The sequence below is a fragment of the Lissotriton helveticus genome, chromosome 5_1 (assembly GCF_964261635.1).
Source record: "Lissotriton helveticus chromosome 5_1, aLisHel1.1, whole genome shotgun sequence".
NCBI classification, from domain to species: Eukaryota; Metazoa; Chordata; class Amphibia; order Caudata; family Salamandridae; genus Lissotriton; species Lissotriton helveticus.
In genome coordinates, this window is record NC_136065.1 from 958,080,337 (window position 1) to 958,101,873 (window position 21,537).

General features: G+C 49.4%; 1 protein-coding gene across 1 annotated transcript in view; it reads left to right on the forward strand.

The window, feature by feature from the left end:
* Nucleotides 1-21,537, forward strand: part of CFAP46 (cilia and flagella associated protein 46) — a 1,487,057-nt gene that overhangs the window by 453,447 nt on the left and 1,012,073 nt on the right. Inside the window, exon 23 of the mRNA XM_078643461.1 lies at nucleotides 5,592-5,764. Coding sequence (XP_078499587.1) covers nucleotides 5,592-5,764 — 173 coding nt within the window. The remainder of the gene's footprint in view (nucleotides 1-5,591; nucleotides 5,765-21,537) is intronic.

The window sequence follows — 21,537 nt, forward strand, 5'->3', positions numbered from 1 at the left end:
CCAGACGTGGGTCCCTTGCTCACTTTGCCACTGGATTCAAGCTAGCCTGGCTAATGACGGCTGATTAGCCAGAAACCAGTCCAAGGATGCTTTTTTCCGGTCCAGGGAAGACATGGCTTGGCAGTTCGGGCTCAACTGTTCCCATGAGGCACAGGGTCAGACTGATTTGCATATGGCCATGTCTGAACTGGGGTGGCGGATTGAGCTAAAGAATGATGATGGATTCAACCCAGATCAGTTGACTGGGGGTGAGTGCTTGCAATGTTCAACACTCCGTCCATCATCCCCTTTGGTTATGCTTTGTTCGCCCTAGGTTGGCAGGGTATGCCCAGACGTGGGTTCTTTGCTCACTTTGCCACTGGATTCAAGCTAGCCTGGCTGATGATGGCTGATTAGACAGAAACCAGTCCCAGGATGCTTGTTTCCATTCCAGGGAAGACATTGCTTGGCAGTTTGGGCTGGACTGTTCTGATGAGGCACAGGGTCAGAATGATTTGCATATGGCCATGTCTGAACTGGGGTGGCGGAGTGAGCTAAAGAATGATGATGGATTAAACTCATATCAGTTGACTGGGGGTGAGTGCTTGCAATGTTCAACACTCCGTCCATCATCCCCTTTGGTTATTCTTTGTTCGCACTAAGTTGGCAGGGTATGCCCAGACGTGGGTCCCTTGCTCACTTTGCCACTGGATTCAAGCTAGCCTGGCTGAAGACGGCGGATTAGCCAGAAACCGGTCCCAGGATGCTTGTTTCCGGTCCAGGGAAGACATGGCTTGGCAGTTTCGGCTGGACTGTTCCCATGAGGCACAGGGTCAGACCTATTTGCATATGGCCATGCCTGAACTGGGGTGGGGGGTGAGCTAAAGAATGATGATGGATTAAACCCAGATCAGTTTACTGGAGGTGAGTGCTTGCAATGTTCAACACGCTGTCCATCATCCCCTTTGGTTATGCTTTGTTCGCCCTAAGTTGGCAGGGTATGCCCAGACGTGGGTCCCTTGCTCACTTTGCCACTGGATTCAAGCTAGCCTGGGTGATGACGGCTGATTAGCCAGAAACCGGTCCCAGGATGCTTGTTTCCAGTTCAGGGAAGACAGGGCTTGGCAGTTCGGGCTGGACTGTTCCCATGAGGCACAGGGTCAGACTGATTTGCATATGGCCATGTCTGAACTAGTGTGGCGGAGTGAGCTAAAGAATGATGATGGATTAAACCCAGATCAGTTGACTGGGGGTGAGTGCTTGCAATGTTCATCACTCTGTCCATCATCCCCTTTGGTTATGCTTTGATCGCCCTAACTTGGCAGGGTATGCCCAGACGTGGGTCCCTTGCTCACTTTGCTTCTGAATTTAAGCTAGCCTGGCTAATGACGGCTGATTAGCCAGAAACCGGTCCCAGGAGGCTTGTTTCCAGTCCAGGGAAGACCTGGTTTGGCAGATTGGGGTGGACTGTTCCCATGAGGTTCAGGGTCAGACTGATTTGCATATGGCCATGTCTGAACTGAGGTGTCGGAGTGATTAAACTCAGATCAGTTTACTGGGGGTGAGTGTTTGCAATGTTCAACACTCCGTCCATCATCCCCTTTGGTTATGCTAAATTCCTTCCAAGGCATCCCTTCCTTACATCCAACATTAGGAATGTGAGTGTAAAGTTTCCCTGACTGGCGCTGTGGTAAAACCACAGTTATATCGATCTGTCCCCTGGTCTGTCCCGTTTTGATAAGCATTCATTTTGCAATGGAGAAATAGAGTTGTGTGGCATGTACCTCAATATGCAAAAGACGTCTTGTCATGCTTGAGGTCTGTAATTTAGGCCTAAGGCACGATATAGAAGACCTGTGGACCAGGACAATCAAGGCAAAGCTTTGCGTTTTCTCAGCGAGAAGGCAGATTGTTGTATATCAAAACTGTTTTGCAGACCACCTTTCTGTTGCAAAGAGGTTGTGTGTTTTACTCACCCTCATTGGTGGATTGGCCTGTGGGATAGTAAGTGGCAGTAGCAAAAGGAAAGCTTTCGTCTGTGTAGCGCCATCTAAAGCCATATGCCGATTATTTAGGATTACTACACATTGTTTGAAGACTATTTTTCAACAACTTAAGCCAGAATTTTACTTTCCATCGACTGACCTGATTCTGAGACTCCTATAGAACCACTGTTTAGAAGATGGGTGTCACGTAGCAGCCTTTGTGTGTCACCATAACCCTTTTGACATAACCCTTCTAAAAAAGTGCTTTGTCTTGAAAGTTTCGTGTTGCACTGCTGCTCATTACAGTTTCTATATGTTGATAATGTGGTCCTGTGGTTCTGTAGTGCGTGTAAAAGTTGGTGTCACTCCATCTTCGTTTGTCCAGTGCAGGGCAAACCATGGGCCAAGAAGAGTGATAATGTACAGTTCTCTGTCCTTTATAGCAATGTTTAGTAGCTAAACCAATGATGCCGGCTTATAGTAGACAGGCGGTTGTGTCTTGAGTCACTTCTAACTCAATAGCGATTGATAGTGAATAAAAGTGCTTTAATAACTTGTACGTGGTAAATACAGCTTGTGTTCAATGTTTCCGATGGATATATCTGCCTGCGCATTTCTCAGCTTTTGAGTTACACTCATGCTCACAATTTTGAAACATTTCTTCTCAGCTCTCTCATGTCGACGAGGAGGTCACGATGGAATGGCTCCGCACGCGCCTCAGCGTGAAGTCATCGGACCCGTAAGAAGACCTCATTGACGTGCTGACATCAGTTCCCTTTATCCACACAGTTGGCATGTAATTTTTATTTCCAGGGCTCTCCATTTCTGGGAGTTTCTTTGTTGCAAGTCTCTTTGTTAAAGCGACCATAGCTACACAGAGGAAGTCCGGATTCAAGCCATGCAGGGAATGCGGGGTCAGATGTCTATTACTGATCCTCATGATGACTGTTTGTGGTGTCTGTCGTTTGACCACCACATCTGGGAGTGTTTGTCATGCAGGTGCATGACTCCAAAACATTGAAGGAGAGGTAAACCAAGTTTTATATGGCAAAGGCTAAAAACAGAAAAGAGATCAAATGAGGTCGAGGTCCCAGTACAAGTTGCTCACTCTGCATACTTCAAAGTCATCGAGGAAGAATAAAAAAAATCAGCACCATTTATCTCGATGTAGTTCGTCAAAGGATGAGACATTGAAGTTCGAGTCTCTAGCTCCCCGGCATCATCGTAAGGAGGAAGTCTCTCCTTCTCCTTTTTCTGAGGTAACTCCTGCCCCGTCTCCAGTTTCGAGCGCAGTGTCATCACTGGCACCGAGGGTAGGTATGCCTACACTGCCGGCCACTCCACCTCTGGCTTCAGGGTCTCCGGTGCTTTATCTGGAAGGCAATTGTGCTGCCTCCCCGAGCAGTCCCAGACCCCACAGTACCGGATCCAGGGATTCCGGCCGTCCTGACTCCAGGCCCGGATCTATGGCATTTCCGTAATGGGATGTTCGACTTGTTTGCCAGAGTGGCTGATTCTACTGGTGCGCCGGTTGGCCCCATGGGTCCGCTGGCATACTTACTGGGACGCTTGCCACCTCACTTCCCTCAGGCACCTCTCATGCTGTCATGTGCCTCAACCTAGGCCTGAGTATCAAATGACCTTTCACCTACAAGTGTCCCACTTTGCTCTGCATAACGGTTCTAGCAATAACATTTTACCCAGTTATGTGCCGAAAAAAATGTTGATTGGTTTCCTTGCAACTAGCCTGATTTATTATGCATGAGGATTCTTAGAAAAGTCCCCTGCACATGACATACATAACAGGATTAGCATACTCTGTTTACAAGTCATGGTCATCTTCATCCTAGGGCAATAGAACTACTTTGCATAATTGCAGGTATTGTTTTGGGACCATTTACATAATTTTACTCGCAACATACCAATTGTGGTACAAACCCAGAGCCTATCTTTATGGTATAAAAGATCCATACCTTTACTAGATAGACAGAGGAGATGCTTCCACGCTGACACAAGACACTGGAGTCCCGGCCTACAGAAGCTTCAACACGCAGTATATTGACATTCCTTGCGGCGATGTCCAACTCGAGACTAAGATGGGGTCCTTCGTTCTCACCCATCAGGTAATGGGTTTGGCGCTTCCCTAGGGGATTCCTGGCTTTACACCCACATACATGCTAGGTACATTTAGGTACACTTAGGTAGGGTCCGCGTAGTAGGAGTATGCTTGATTACTGTCATGATTATATGCCTGCATATATTCACTGTTTCAGCACCATGGTAGAATTCTACCTTCTATTTACTCTGTTGGTGCTTGTAATTTTATACATTTGTTTCTGTCTAATGATTGTCGCAGCAAGCATGTTTTATACTAGAATGACACAGGTTCATTAAATGCTTATTGAAAACGTCCCCAACATTTATTCTGTGTATCTCTCTGAGACCAAGTGAGCATAAGTGACTGAGCGAAAAGTACAGCACTGTTTCCACGATCCCTCACCGATCAAGGGTTGTCATGTTCGATTGTTGCCAGAAACTATTGGCTACTTGGTATGGTTAGGGGGCTTATGTTGGCACTGTAGGCTAGCTAGTCTATAGGCTGCCATATCTTTTGGGGGTGTCCGAAATCAGTCTTGACACCAATCCCTTTGTTAATGTTACCTACAGACCTGCAGATCCTATGTATTTTTAGGAACTACACGACAAGGCCCCCAATGTTGGTTTGGTTCTCATTTAATGGTCAAATCCGAGTAGTTCAGTTCTGCTTTCTCATAGACCCCTACTCCCATTTTCCCACCCATTTTTTCCGTGCTTGTATCCGGACTGCCTCACTGTAGCCAAAAATACCACAGAGACTTGCAACAAAGAAACTCGCAGAAATGGAGAGCCCTGGAAATAAAAACGTTATGCGTCGAAAAAAAGGTAACTGACGTCACATGGACTAGTGTGCAGAGCCGTCCCATTGTGATGTCCTCGTCAACGTGGGAGAGCTGAGAAGAAATGTTTCCGTGGAATGCTGTGCATGGGGGTAATTCGAATGGTGATGAATCTACAGGCAAATACTGGATCCACCAGAAAAATCGTTACCGTTTGTTCTTCAGCCACTTTTGGCCTTATGCTGGTATAGCCTTTGGATACTCTCTACACTGCCATTTGCTGGAATTCTGAGGCCTACTCTGCAACACCACACCATGGCATACATTTAGATACAAAAAGTGGATGGGATGGTGCCAAGACTAAGGAGGTAGCTTGATTGCGAGCACCAGTCTGATGTAAGCCACTTTCCCTGCCTTTCTGGCTTGACATCTCACATTCTCAAAATTAAGTGAGGGGACCATGTCATGGACTTCCTAGAAAACAAACTGTATCATGATCCACCTTGACCTGCAGTCTCACCTCTAGCATAATACATTACAAACAATATCTAAGAAAATCTCCTGGGTGAATTTGATTCAAATATGCACATTTTCTTGATTTTGGCAATAGTAGCTCTTTAATCCTATGAAAAAAATACTAATTTTGGCTTTAATTGATGTCCAAATTGATAAAGAGATTCAAATATTTAGCTTGTTGTATTATGATAACTTTAAACACCAACCATTACAATAATCATTATCTTTATTTCAGTTGGAACAAATGTGTGCTGAATGCCGCTGGTCGGATCGCCTAGTGGAGCTGCAGAGCCTCGTAAGGATTGCACACTTTGCCTTTAATGCTCATGACTATGAGTTAGCAAAGACCTGTTGCCAGCGAGCGTTGTCGTTGGATGATCATCACTGCGGTGGCAGCAGTCCTGCATCGTAAGTAAAGAATTGCTACCCGATATTCCTACCCCAAGCAGGGTTATGCAGCTGATTACATGTTCACATTTATGTCATTACACAATCTTACTGTCCAGTATTTTTTAAGTGTTTGTTCATTTCGTTGTGTGAATTACCTGCCCTGATTTATAATAATTCAACATATGTTCATAATTGAAGTCATTTATGAGGGTGAAAGGGGCGGCAACTACCTCTGGTTTGCCGTTTAGTACCCTTGCTACCGTCCTTACGACCCCTCACCTTATGGGTTATGAAGGCAGGAGCAAAGAGTAAACAAAACTTGAAATTCTCTCTTTACTCTCTTTCTATTGTACTCATTGCCCCTCCTGTAGCTCCTTAGTCACTTATAAGAGGCCTTTGTGGAGCATAGGTTTCGACAAATGGTCAACCCTAGGATGTCCTCAAGTGTCAAAGAGCTTCTGAAGTCACATCCTCTGTTTTTTGCAACGAAGACTGACACATATATGGTTGTGAATCCTTGCATCCAAATCCTCTGGTGTCTCCTATTTTTACTTTTGTCCTGATTATGACGCTGCTCTAAGTAACTGTACTAAAGTGTCGAAATGCTGACAACAAAATATGTGGACTTATTTTAAATCCTGATTGAGGTGTCTAACACTATCCCAATCAGTCAAATGTATGTGATGTGATATATTTGTTTTTACCACAAGTGCACTCTTTTCATCACATTAGTCACCCATGCTGCTCCGTCACTTTGTTTGGGCACCTTTTCTTTTGACCAATGAAAATAATGTGTCAATCAATCAATCAATCAATACATTTATAGAGAGCACTACATACCCTCGAGGGTCTCAAGGAGCTGGGGGTAGTGGGGTTGGTGCTGCTATTGCTCGAAAAGCCAGGTCATGAGAAGTTTGCTGAAGGCCAGTAGGTCCTGAGTCTGTCGCAGGTGGATGGGGTGGGTGTTTCAGGTCTTGGCCGCGCGGTGGTTGTTCTTTGGATGCGGGGGATTGCGGCGAGGGCGTGGTTGGCAGAGCAGAGCTGGCGGTTCAAGGTGTAGAAGGTGAGACGTCTGTTGAGGTATGTAGTTCCGGTGTTCTGGAGTGCCTTATGAGCGTGGGTGAGGAGATTGAAGGTGATCCTCTTGTTGACGGGGAGCCAGTGCAGATCTCTCAGGTGGGGTGTGATGTGGCTGTGGCGTGTTGCGCCAAGGATGAGGCGAGCAGAGGGGTTCTGTATCCATTGTAGTTGTTTCAGAAGTTTGGTCGATGCTCCTGCGTATAGGGTGTTGCCGTAGTCCAGTCTGCTGCTGACGAGGGCTTGGGTGACCGTCCTTCTGGTCTCGGTGGGGATCCATCTGTAGATCATGCGGGGCATGCGGAGGGTGTTATAGCAGGAGGATGAGACGGCGTTGACCTGCTTGGACATGGAGAGCAATGCGTCGAGGATGAATCCCAGGTTGCGTGCGTGGTCGGTGGGTTTTGGTGCAGCTCCTATTGCTTTCGGCCACCAGGAGTCGTCCCAGGCGGAGGGGGTGGAGCAGAGGATGAAGACCTAGGTCTTATCCGAGTTCAATTTGTCTGCTGTTTTCCTCCATTCGGCAACGGTTTTCATTCCTTCATGGAGGTTGGTTCTGGCGGTGGAGGGGTCCTTGGTGAGGGAGAGGATCAGCTGGGTGTTGTCGGCGTAGGAGATGATGTTGAGGTCGTGTGAGCAGACGATGTTGGTGAGCGGTGCCATGTAGACGTTGAAGAGGGTCGGGCTGAGGGATGATCCTTGGGGTATGCCGCAGATGATCTCGGAGGCTTGGGATCAGAATGGCGGGAGTCGGACACTCTGGGTTCTGCCAGAGAGGAAGGAGGTGGTCCATTCCGGGGCCATGTCACGGATCCCTGTGTCGTGGAAGTGTGTGCGTAGGGTGTGGTGGCAGACCGTGTCGAAGGCGGTTGAGAGGTCCAGGAGGATGAGGGCTGCGGTTTCTCCATTGTCCAGGATGGCTCTGATGTCGGTGGCGGCGATGGGGGCAGTTTCGGTGCTGTGGTTGTTGCGGAATCCGGACTGGGATGGGTCCAGGATGTAGGTGTCCTTGCGTTAGTGGGTTAGTTGCTTGTTGATGATCTTCTTGATGACCTGTGCCGGGAACGGGAGCAGGGAGATGGGCCGGAAGTTCTTGAGGTCTCTCAGGTCCCCATTGTTTTTTTTTAGTAGGGCATTGATCTCTGCGTGCTTCCAGCTCTCCAGGAAGATTACGTTCTTGAAGGAGATGTTTATGATCTTGCGGAGATGGGATACGATGGTGGAGCTGACCTTGTTGAAGATGTGGTGTGGGCATGGGTCTGACAGAGAGCCGGAGTGGATGGTGTTCATGATTTTGATGGAGTTGTCATCGTTCACGTGGGTCCAGGTGATGCAGGGTGTTGGTGCGGATGATGGGTGGTGTTTCTGAGGTGTTGGTGGCTGTCTGGGGGGGGGTCTGGTTGTCTAAGCTGTTGTGGATGTCGTTGATCTTTCGATGGAAGAAGGAGGCTAGGGAGTCGCACAGGTCTTGTGATGGCGGAATGTCGTTGGGGTTTGAGCTGGGGTTGGAGAGTTCCTTCACGATGTTGAAGAGCTCTTTGCTGTCGTATGCGTTATGGTCATGGAGGTCCTTGAAGGAGGTCCTTTTGGCGGTTAAGATGAGGTGATGGTGTCTGCGGATGGCGCTCCTGTGGGCTGCATCGTTGTCTGGGGTCTGTTCGTGGCACCACTTGTTTTGGAGCTTTCAGTAGGTCTGCTTGGGGGCCTGGAGTTCAGTGGTGAACCAGTTGGCCTTTCTGTCGGAGCGTCTATTGGAAGGTTTCTTGATCGGGGCCAGCGTGTTGGCTCAGTCGTAGATCCATTGTCTGAGGTTGCGGACGGCAGTGTAGGTGTCGGTGGGGTCCGTTGGCGAGCTTCGGGCGGGGGTGGTGATTAGCTGGTGATCGGTGACCTTGCTCCAGTTGCGGCGGTGGGTCTGGTGAGTGTGGTGATGCCTGGTGGGTTTTTGGATTGTGAAGATGATGCAGCGGTGGTCGGTCTAGTGGAGTTCGGAGACCTCAACTTCCACCTTGACAATCAACTGGACCCCAACACCACATGCCTCCTGGACAACCTCCACAACATTGGACTAAGCCAGATCGTGACCGAACCCACGCACTCAGCAGGACACACCCTCGACCCCCTCTTCACTACAGGAAACTCTATCACCTTCAGCCACACCACCGAACTCCCATGGACCAACCATCGTTGCGTCCACTTCTCCTTCAGAACACCCACCATCCACAGACACCAGCACCTGCTTCCACAAAGCAACTGGACCAAAATCACCGACGACCAACTCACCTCCTCACTCAACAACTTCACCCCAACCATCGCGGAAAACGACGACCCCAACACCGCAGCCCGAACCCTGCATTAATGGATCTCTGACAGCACCAACACCATAGCCCCCCTCAAGAAAAACAACAATACCCGTGCCAAGAAAGCCAGATGGTTTACCACCGAACTTCGAGAGTCCAGGCGCACATGCTGCCGCCTCGAAAAGGCCTGGAGAAACACCAAATCCACAGAAGCCCACAACAACTTCTCAGCCGCCACCAACGCCCACCATCAACTCATCAGAGAAACGAGGAAAAAAGCGATTGAAGACAGAATCTCCACCCACGCACACAACAGCAAGGAACTCTTCAGCATCATCAAGGAGTTCGCCCAACCCACCAGCGAGTCTACCGACATCCCTCCCTCACAAGACCTCTGCGACAAACTCAGCACCTTTTTCCACCACAAAATCAAGAGCATCTACGACAACTTCGACGAAGACAACCAACACACTGAACCCTCACCAATCACCCCCGACACCCGGAAACCAGCGATTGATGACTGGACAGCCCTCACCACCGAAGACACACTGAAGACAATGAAGTCAATCCACTCAGGGGCCCCCACGGACCCATGCCCCCACCACATCTTCAACAGAGCCGCCTACACCATCGCACCCATGCTCCGTCACACCATCAACCGCTCCCTGGCGACCGCCTCGTTCCCCGATGACTGGAAACACGCCGAGGTCAACCCCCTCCTAAAGAAACCCTCAGCACCGACCTCAAAAACTACAGACCCATCTCCCTGCTCCCTTTCCCAGCGAAAGTCATCGAGAAAGCCATCAACAGCCAACTCGCCACATTCATTGAAGAACACAACATCCTCGACTCCTCCCAATCCGGCTTCAGAAAAAAACACAGTACGGAAACCGCCCTCCTCGCCGCAACAGATGACATCCGCACCCTACTGGACAAAGGAGAAACAGTAGCCCTCATCCTCCTAGACCTATCAGCGGCGTTCGACACAGTCTCCCACCCCACCCTAATACGCAGACTCTACGACGCAGGAATCCAGGACAAGGCCCTCGACTGGATCTGCTACTTCCTCTACGGCACGACGCAACGGGTCAGACTCCCCCCTTTCCTCTCAGACCCCACACCTACCACCTGCGGAGTCCCCCAGGGCACCTCCCTCAGCTCGACGCTCTTCAACGTCTACATGGCTCCACTTGCCCCCATCGTCAGAACCTACGGACTCAACATCGTGTCATACGCAGACGACACCTAGCTCATCCTCTCCCTATCCAACGAGCCCAACACCGCCAGACGCAACTTTCGAGAAGGCATGGATGTCGTTGCCAAATGGATGAAAAACAGCTGCCTACAACTAAACACCAGCAAAACAGAAGTACTCATCATGGGCCCAAACCCCGACGCCTGGAGCGACACCTGGTGGCCCACCGCCCTCGGAAACCCGCCAACCCCCACAGACCACGCACGCAACCTGGGAATCATCCTGGACTCCGAGCTCAAAATGGACCGCCAGATCAACTCTGTCTCATCTTCCTGCTTCCACACCCTCCGCCTACTTCGTAAGACCTTCAAATGGATCCCCCTCGAACACCGAAAGACCGTCACTCACGCCCTGGTCACCAGCAGACTTGACTACGGCAACGCACTCTACGCCGGAATAAACAAAAACCTCATCCGCAAGCTACAGAACATCCAGAACGCCGCCGCAAGACTGGTCCTCAACCTGCCAAAATACTGCCACATCTCCCAGCACATGCGCACACTCCACTGGCTCCCCATCGAGGCGAGAATCACCTTTAAGATGCTCACCCACGCACACAAGGCCCTCCACGGCACCGGACCAGCATACCTGAACAGCCGGCTCAAATTCCACGCACCCCAAAGGACCCTAGATCAGCCCAGCTCTCCTACGCCGTGGTCCCCAGCACCAGAAAGACCAGATCGGGAGGCCGCTCCTTCTCCTTCCTCGCGGTCAAAGCATGGAACGCCCTTCCGCTCCACCTCAGACAGACAACATCGCTCCCCATCTTCGCAAGAAACCTCAAAACCTGGCTCTTCGACAGACCCCTTCCTTGATGGAATGGAATCTGTCCCCCCCCCCACCCCTAGCGCCTTGAGACCCTTACGGGTGAGTAGTCGCGCTTTATCAAACTCCTGATTGATTGATTGATTGGCTGATGGTGATGTGGTTGCTTGCGGAGAAGATGGGGTCCAGCATGTGTCTGGTGGAGTGGGTGAGTGTCGCGACGAGCTGTCTGAGTCCGAGGTTGGCGAGGTTGTCGATCAGGGTGGAAGAGTTGCTGTTGTTCTCGAGAGGGTAGTTGAGGTCTCTGAGGAGGATGTAGTCTGTGGAGGGGAAGGCGTGCGTGCTGATGTGGTCGGCAATGGAGTCGCTGACTTGAGGCTGGGGTCCGGGGGGTCTCTAGACGAGTGTTCCTCTGAGGGTGGTGTTGGCGTTGATGTGGATCTGGAAGTGCAGGTGTTCGGCCGTGCTGAGGGTACCGTCGGTGCTGGTCGAGATCCTGAGGGTGTTCTTGTGAATGATGGCGATTACTCCTCCAGTTCCGTTGGTACGGTCTCTGCGGGTGATCTTGTAGCCGTCTGTGATGGGGAATGGCAATGTCGGGGGCCGAGGAGGCATTCAACTAGTTCTCGGTTAGGAAGGTGATGTCCGGGGAGGATGTATCGAGCAGGACCCAGAGTATGAAGGCGTGTTTGTGTACGGAGCGGGTGTTAAGTAGTATGCATCTGATGTGGTTGCGTCCTGACTCGGTGGGTTGTTTTGCGGCTTGGAGGCTGGTGTAGCTGCAGTTCCAGCAGGAGAAGGGTCCTTGGGTTCGCTTCGGCCGCCCAGGAAGCAGGTGTGTGATCGACTGGAGTTGAGTGCGTGGAGGGTGTTGGCGTCGTAGTGCCGTCAGTCGTCGTGGTGGTCGCAGGGACCAGGGGGTCTGGCCCTGAGCGCGGTCCAGTCACAGACGGGCATAGATGGGCTTGCCGTTGGCATGCCTTTGGTGCGCCAGTGGTGTGGCCGCACAGCGGCCACCATAATAAGAGGAGTTGGGAGGGAGGAGCAGCTATGAGGCGGGACGAATGGGTGAGCAGGGGTGCGGGGCTGCAGCGGACGCAGAGGCGGGAAAACGGGCAAAGAGCAGGGGCTGAGAAGGCAAAAGGGTCACAAAAGGCCGAAGACAAAGGGGCACAAAAGGCAAAGGTAGAAAGGGGTACAGAGGAGAAAAGGGGCGCAGAGGGCAAAAACAGTACAACAACAACAATTTAGCAACAAGCATTTGCAATGCAATAGGTCTCGCATTTACACGAGTTTGAGCTATTGATCTTGCAAATGACAATGTCTTTTATTTTTGTTTTAGTTTTTAAAACAAAAAAAGGCTTGTCATTTACAATACTAATAGATTAAACTCGCGTAAATGCGAGACCTATTGCATTGCAAATGCTTGTTGAGATCTATTGTCATCGGTTTTGTGTTCGGAAGGGGGACAGAAGCTGTGCATGCGCCCGGACAGGCGATGTGCACGTGTACGGCTCCGTCGACTCCAGATCATCTCGGACAGGAGATGTGCACGCGCCTGGACGGGAAACAGCTTTCTAATAGCCGGCTGTAACATCTCATGCCGCTTTTACTTTGCCAGAGCGCGGCGCTTTGGTTTGTGTTTCTGGCTTCTAAATGCGAGTTACTACTTTACCATGACGTATTTACTATCTATATGGGAGTTCTTAAGTTTAGCCCGCTTTTGCATTAGCAAACCGTAGCGTCTCCATGGCGCGTTTAGTTTTACGAGTCTCTGAGTTTCATTTTCTCCCTGCATTTTCCCAGTGACAGTGCACGGTCATGGGAAGTACTGACATGCTCAAGGGGAGAGGAGACCTACTAGGTGTCGGTGAAACACTGACACGCTTTGGGACCGAGTCTCCGTTCTTTCTGCCACAGGCCATGCCAGTGCCATGGAGACACAGACGCACAGTGAGGCAGGTGAAACTGAAATGCAAGCGGAGACAGAGGGACAGTGACAAGCAATGGCACAAGGAAGCACCAATACACTCACTGGAGAAGGGAGACCCTTAAGCATACTTTCACAGGGAGACACTGGAACAGGACTAACAGAGCAAGGGTACAGGAGAAAAGCGTGCACAGCGGCAGGAAGACACTGATGCACACTAAGACAGGAGACACTGAAACGCACACTGGGACACAACACTGCGATAGGAGACGCTGGCAATTCAATAGTGCAGACAGAGGCACTGCAGTGTGATCAGGCAATATTAACACGCACACTGGTACGCGAGACTAGGACAGCATACAGGAATAGAGACACTACTGGCTGCACACTGTGGCAGGGATTATGACAGCGCACTGTTTCATGCACACTGAGAAAGGACGCACATTAAGAAAGGACGCGCTGACAGCACTCTGGCAAAGACACAATCATGTGCACTGGGACAGGAGGATCTCTGTAGCGGTAATAGGGATTCCTGAATTCCAATTTTGCTATTTCCATTCCAGGGAAGATTGGCATTGTCATTCCAAGGAGAGTGAATGTTTTAAGAACCATGTTCCGTTATGACGAGCAGTTTACTGCTGGTATGATCCTCCCATGTGCACCGATAGTATCATTAGGGTTTGGCAACCCCTTTTCTACACTTTCACACACTCACATTCCTGAATTCATGATACGGTACGTATTAATAAAATTCCCTTATGGGCAGTGCTTGCAATGAAATACAGAAGTGTGTATTCAGTATCCCTGAGTAGCCACTTGGTACGGATAAGTGATCAGCAGAATTACTAACAAGCACATTAATTGACAAACTCACCGCCGCAGCCCGGCTTGGACAGGAAGCCAGGCAACCTGTGTTTGGACGGGGGTGACAGGAAGCAGACGGGAGCCTACCCCGCGCTCCTGTGCCCGCGAAGCCAGCCGGAAGTGAGTTCGTGAGCTAGCGGGGCTCCCGTGCTCTTGGAGAGCCCCGCTTGCTGCCGACACTGACCCGCTGACGAGGGAGAGCGGGACAACCAGCGCGGTACGCTGATGCTCCGGAGTGACGGAGCCTCTAGCCGAAAGAGCCCGGTGAGTGGGGGGGGAGGGGGTGTGTGCGCGTGTGTCTGTGTGCGTGCGTCTGTGTGCGTGCGTCTGTGTGTGTGTGTGTGTGTGTGTGTGTGTGTGTGTGCGCGTGTTTCTGTGTGTGCGCGCGTGTGCGCGCGCGTGTGTCTGTGTGTGCGCATGTGTCTGTGTGTGTGCGCGCGTGTGTGTTTCCGGCATGCTGTCCGCGCGCGACCTGATCCGATTCAGTCATGCTGCGCATGCCCATCTCCTGTCTCCTGAGAAGCAGAGCCGGTGACTATAGGTCTCGCAGGCGAGACAGCGCTTTCGCGCTGTAATCGCCAGGTGCGAGACCTAAAAATGGTACAACAACAATTTAGCAGTGAAAACACAACCAAGGCAGAGGGGCCTCACATTTACGGCAGCGGCGGTGGCGGCGGGTACAGGGACACGGGCACACAGGTGCTGCGGTGCGGCGTGGGGAAGCGACCTGCCTATGAACATGGTCACATGTGTCATATTGTCATTAACCATTTTTGCATTATTTGAACCCTACTGCCATAAGTAAAAGCATTGATTGCATAACCTAAGAAAACATAATAAAATGTCATGAACTTTCTCTGCATTGTTTGAATTCAATTATCACAAATGAAAACTTTGATTGCATAAACTAAGGAAACTTGATAACAAGTTTCTTTAACTTTCTTTACAATAGTATTGCCTAGGAAGTCCAAGGCTACACTTTCCCCATAGAGACCATCTTTTTGATAATAGTTGTCCATCCCAGGATACTGGGTTGCCCCACTTTAGTTTAATATGGCAGCTGTTTGGGGCCTTTTGTCATGCTAGGCCTAAAATCTGAAATGACATTCTGATTTCCATAAGACATTCCCCAGCACTGACTGATTTCAAAGAACATTTAAAAAAATCAGCTACTAGACTTGCCTTTCCCCATGGTTCGCTGTTCAATTTTTATTTTGTGGCCTGCCTGTGTCTCATGATGTTATTGATTTGTTCTTGATTAACATCTGTGCTGATTATGCCTGTAGCAGCAAATTGGGTAATGCTTCTATAAAAAAGTAATAAATATATAAATGCAGCATAATTAACCCAGTCCTTTCTCCTCTGCATTGACTTCGACCAATACCAGTCATCTAAAACTTCATCAATGTTTGTTATGCTATTCTCCGTCTTATCGATTTGCAACAGGAAACTCGAGGTCTATATTAGTGTTTGGCAGATGTACAATGTCCTGGTGATTATTCTGCTACCTTTAAACACAAAACAGAAGCCATTGTCATTGAGTCTACAACAACAATAATGTCCACAGAACCACTAGTGCTCTTAAATCTTCATAGTAGCTACTAGAAATGTTGTCACTCAAAACTACGTCTCCAAATGTTATGTTATGTTATGTTATAAAGGGATTTATTGCGCGCACTGCTACTCAAGAGTGTCCTGGCACGTGGGGCAGTGGTAACAGAGGAGGCAAACAGCAGGGGCTAAGCTAGTTGTTTAAACAAATGAGTTTTTAGCTGCTTTTTGAAGGTGGACAATTCCCTGATGTGCAGCAGATCTACAGGCAGAGCGTTCCAAAGAGTGGCAGTCTTAAACGTAAACGACTGCCCCCCCAGGCGTGCTCTCCGATATTTCGGAATCACCAGCCGTCCTTGCAAAGCTGACCGGAGAGGACGGTTTGGAGTGTACAAAGAAAACCTAGAGGTGATATAGGCCGGGCCCGAGCCATAGAGTGCCTTATGGGCCATGGTAAGTACTTTAAAATGCACTCGCTGCACCACAGGCAGCCAGTGCAGATTACTGAGCTGCTTGCGAACGCTAAGGCACCTAGGACTATTAAATAGGAGCCTAACTTCTGCGTTCTGGATGACCTGTAACTTCCCCAGGAGATATCCTGGGATGCCGATGTGGAGGACATTGGCGTAGTCTAGCCGAGACAATATGAGGGCCCTAGCCACCGTCTCCCTCGCGGAGCGGGGAAGTAGGGGAAAGAACCTCCTCAGGGCTTTAAGTGTGCCGAAACACACCCCGGAAAGTCTTTTGACCTGCTCATGGAAGCCTAAATCGCCTCCAAACCAGATTCCCAGATTCTCTGCAACTCCGCACGACCCCGTAGGGCAAGGAAACCCTGGAGGCCAAAGCGACTCTCTAAAAGCCGGAGGGAAATGGCCATAGAGAAGCACCTCCGATTTCTCTTTGTTACATTTCAGGCAGGCCTGAGCTAACCAGGAGAAAACCGATGACAGACACCGATGGGCCACCTTTGTCTGAAGATCATTACCCTTCCACATGAAGAGAAGCTGGGTGTCATCGGCCTAAGCCATAATTTTGGCACTCAGCTTCTCCGCCAGATAGATAAGAGGTGTCAGGTAGACATTAAACAGAAGGGGGCTCAGTGTGGATCCCTGGGGGACACCGGTGCTATCCGACGACGAGAAGGGAGGCATCCATACCTGTTGGGACCGATCTTCCAGAAAGGATTTAACCCATTTCCAGGCCGTGCCAGTTATGCCGATGTCAGACAGGCGGGAGAGAAGCTGGAGGTGGGGTACCGTATCGAAGGCGGCAGAGAGGTCAAGCAAAACCAGAGCCGCTCTGCCGCCCGCGTCCAGGCATTCCCTAATAGCCTCCGCGATCTCTACAAGCGCAGTCTCAGTACTAAACGCTGTCCTGTACCCGGATTGTGCCGGGTGCAGAGCGCCTGAGGATTCCACAAAACTCTCCAGTTGTTTAAAAGCCACTTTTTCACATACCTTAGCTAAGGCCGGAAGAAGGGAGATGGGACGGTAGTTGCAGAGCACTGTGGCGTCAGCAGAAGGTCTCTTCAGGAGAGGGAGGAGTTTAGCATGTTTCCATTGCCGGGGCACTCTTCCAGATAGCAGTGAGTTGTTAACCAACACCACTATCTCTGGGGCAACTATCTCCTCCACCCCACTCAGGATCCTAGCAGGACATGGGTCTGCCGGCGAGCCAGATTTGAAAGATTTTATGATGGCTAAGACATCTTTCTCCTCCGCTGATATGAAATTCGAGAAGAGCTGCTTAGGCACAATAGTGCTAGGGACTAAAGAAGCTGAAGGGGAGTATTGTCCAAGGGGGGTGGTCCGTAGGCTATCCTGAATCTTTTGGATCTTGGTAATAAAGAAAGTGGATAAATCCTCACACCATTGGGACGAAATAGGAGAGGAGCCGGATTCCGCCACGGGTGATAAGAAGCTGCGGACTATGGCAAACATTTCTTTGCTGTTGTTTTTAGCCTTCAGAATTCTTTCAGCAAAGAAATTTCCCTTGACTTCTTTAATGGCCGCGTAATACTCCCTCTGGGCGGCGCGATGTGCCACCTTGGCATGGGGGCAGTACTCCTGACGCCAATCCCGCTCCAGTTTTTTACATCCTAATTTCATAGTTTTTAGAGAGTCTGTGAACCATGGTTGAGAGGGAGAGCTCCGTGGACGGTGTTTCGTGGAGGACTGAGGGAGTGAGTTAATGGCCTGGCTGATCCAGTCCGAGAACCCCTCCACTGCTGCATCAGGATTGGCTGCATCTTCCGAGCGAGTCCAGGACAGTACTCTGGACAGGGCCGGGATGTTAATCCTCTTAGAGTACTGTCCCGGGGCCTTGGCCGCCATCAGATGAGCGTTGTCACTGCTCCACGAAAAACTAACCAAAAAGTGAGCCGACCAGATGACCGGTCTGGGAGCTGACAAATTAATCTCGAAGTTGGAGCATACTGGGTCCAATATATGCCCACCTTTATGAGTGGCCGCCCGGACCTGCTGAGGCATATGAGTCAAGTTACAAAGCTCCAACAGGTCCCTAGACTCTGGGGCCAGCGGGTTTTCCAAATGAATATTAAAATCTCCTGGTAAAAGAAACCGGGAGAACCAGAGGACACGAGAGGCAATGACCTCGTTAAGAGATTTAAGAAAGGTGCTCGGCGGACCCAGGGGTTGGTAGGCCAATACCCCCCCCAAAGAAAAGTGCAGGGATATGTTTAGTGAGAACTCCATTGCTTCACCGTCCATAATCACCCCCGTGAGTTCTTTAGTGAGCGTCCACCTTTCTCTAAACACTATTGCAACACCACCCGTTCTGCCTGACAAACGGTCAACCCTTGCAATTTTAAATCCCCTGGGAGTCGCTAATTCAATCACTGGGGCGCAATAATCATTTAGCAAAGTCTCGGTAACAAATAAAAGGTCGAGTTGTTCGCCCGCGATCAACTCATGGGCATCCGTGGCGTGTTTTACCAGCGACCGTGCGTTAATAAGGGCTGCACGAATAATGGAGTTCCCTCCGAAGAGAGGGGGGGGTCTGGCTGATTCAAACAAAAGCGAAAGTGACATAGGGAGCAAGTCTTCAACCTATCGTTAACCACCTCCCATTGTCTATGAGAGCATCGCAGGACATTATTCATGCTTAATAGTGACTCCCTATCATAAGAGATCTTTACCCCCAATGACTCCACCTTTGCACACACAGGAATCCTGACCCTGAGCACTGACGAGGCGTGGATGGGCCCAGACGGGCTAACCTTAGGCGCACCTTCGGCGCGCCATTGGCGCGCCTGCTGCGCCCGTCCACTGCGCGTCCGGGGACACATGCGCACTTTATGGCGTGCACCCCCGAGCAGCTGAAACGCTACCTCTGCTCCAAACACGCTTCAGGATACACCCAAATTGGCGCCCCGCCCTCCACACAATCGGCACAAGCAGCCGCGGTGGACCGCGGCAGGGGAGGCCACAAGGAAGGTAGGAAATGCTAAAATAGAATGACTATTCAAATTTTAAAATGAAGCTTGAAAGTGCAAGAATGGTAATGGTTAAAAAAAGATGTTCGGCACTTGCATCAAAAATAGCCTACAAATGCTGTAGATGCTGCGCCTCACTGTCGCAGTGCCTTAGTGGTAAACAGGAGCTGCCACCACCTGATTATGTAAATGTAAATGTAGTATACTTGTAAAGCGCACAGCTGCCCCAGCAACGGGGCGTCCCGGCGCTGTATAACTCTGGGGAACCCGTCCTGGCTTTCCCTGTGGGATGGTCCCTTGCTGGGAGTCCCCAAGGTGGAGCCAGGCATCCCCGGAATTGGGGGGGCCATTGTGGAGATTAGGCAAGCTAATGCCCAGAGTTGCCGAGTGGAACTCCTGATTAGAGTAAGCACCGAAGCGAGAATTATCGAGTCCGCTGACCAAGGTCCACGACCCTGCCGCGTCGGGAATTGAACCCTGGTCCCGGGCTGACTTCTGCTCTCAGCCCTGCAGCCTCTAACCAGTGAGCCACACTACTCCACTAGCCACCAAATGTTCTATCCAGGCCCTCTCAAAGGCCTCATCTCCTCCCACATAAATATAGGAAGAGGAGGCAGGGATATGCCCCTGATTGCGTTTACACTGACTCCAAGCCAAGCAATGTGTGTTGTCTGACTCTAAAACAAACATCCACTTCGTGCGTATAGAGAATTATTGCCATACCGGCTAGTTTAACAACTTCATAAACAAAGTTGTATCACATCAACCTAGGTAGCTCATTAACGGTAAAACTCCTTATCCCCCAAAAAACTGTGAGATACGATTGAGGAGTAAAATACCCTTTATTCTTCACTTGTATGACCACTACATCCTAATCTGACTGAAATATTTCTAATTTCTGAAGGAGGGAATTGCAAACAGAATGATGTGCAGAGAAATTTCACTTTAAGTAATACAAGTTGTATCTTTTATACACTAACATGTTTTGAAACTTTTCCACTTGTCAAGCATGGAACGTTTGGTATGTGGCTGGAACCTTTACGGCGATCATATGTTGTATATTTCACTGCTCAGCTAGTGAGTGTTAGGGCCATTGGCCAGCCGAGTTACTTCTAAAACTACATTTTCTTTACTTCATTCTGAGGGTCAAGGGAACACCGTGTTTCACCACTAAACCAATTTTGCAACATACTGTGACGCCATATGTAACTTTATACCCGAACATGGCGGTTTACCAATGTAGCTACATGCCTGTTAAGTGGGTTGTCCGCTATAAAAAAAAAATCAGACACAGCTGGGCAATTGTCTCTTAAGCCTGACTTGAATGTCCTCTTGCTTTATCTATTTTGACACTACTGGACTTGTTTATGGGGCCCCCCCATGGTTTTTCTTGTATATGACGAAGTACGTTCTCCTTTAGAGTTCATATTGAAGATAATCATGTGTATGAGACATAGAAAGATTATCTAGAAATACAATACCTTCTCTTGTGTATCTCACTCCCCAAATAACACCGAGGCTGTCATTAATGCTTCAGGGAATACCGACTTGGTATTTCCATGCACTAAATTACACATAGGTATCAGTAATTTTTTGATGTGAAAGTAGCACGGTATTCAGAGTTCGACTCTGAGAGCGCTCGCGAAATTGGTGAATTATTGAGGAAACTGGAATTACTGTATCCCTTTTCTACAAACATTTCCCATTTTTTAGCCATTTCCCAGTAACATTTCATCAAACTTCTTGCTGGTGAAATGTGGCAGGATGAGTGGAGGAATCAGGTGAGTGCTATTTACTAAAACTTCTTTGGTTCCATATTCGGCCAGAAACTCGTTTTCTGTCCAAATATGGAATCATTCCAAATTTAGAATGGCGACCACGGTCTAGTTATAGTCTAAGAAGAAGAATTTCCAGCTGTGCAAATCAGAATTGTAACAAGTGATGGACATAGTGTTGGCCATTCCCCTTCTTAGAAGCCCCACTGTTTGCCCAGGCGTAACATTGGTTGCAGAGAGAGATGACATCTGAAAAGTGTTACCTGACAGTACTAGTAAGAAAAAGCACAAACAATCCCCAGGGTATAATATCCCTATTGTAGAACAGTTCTTGCAAGTCTGTAATTTTTAAGAGATTCGTGTAAGACCAAGTCTAGAACTGAGCTGGCGCAAGCAAACTAAAGCATTGATGAAGTCGGCTGCAGCAGAAGAGAGCTGGAGCTGACAGGCATGGAGCAAAGCTGAAGCAGGAGCAAAGAAACCAAAAGTACGACAAGCCAGAAGAATTGTGATAAACTGTATCGTTGATCAAAGGCACATATAAGGGACCACCTGAAAGGAAGGGACGGCCCAGAACAGGAGTCACCCGACAGGAACAGGCTAAAATGGAACTACTGAAATGGTTGCAAAGTTTGTTGGCTAGCTTGGACTGGAGTCTGGGTTTCTTGGCCATTGTAGACAAGAGTTCCACTTAAGGGGAGTTGAACTCCCACTTACATCAGTACCCATTGTTGCCAGAACCATAACAGATTTGAGTAGAGAAAAGAGAGGAATATATCAGACACCCTTTATAACTAAAATGATAAAGCATCATATATTG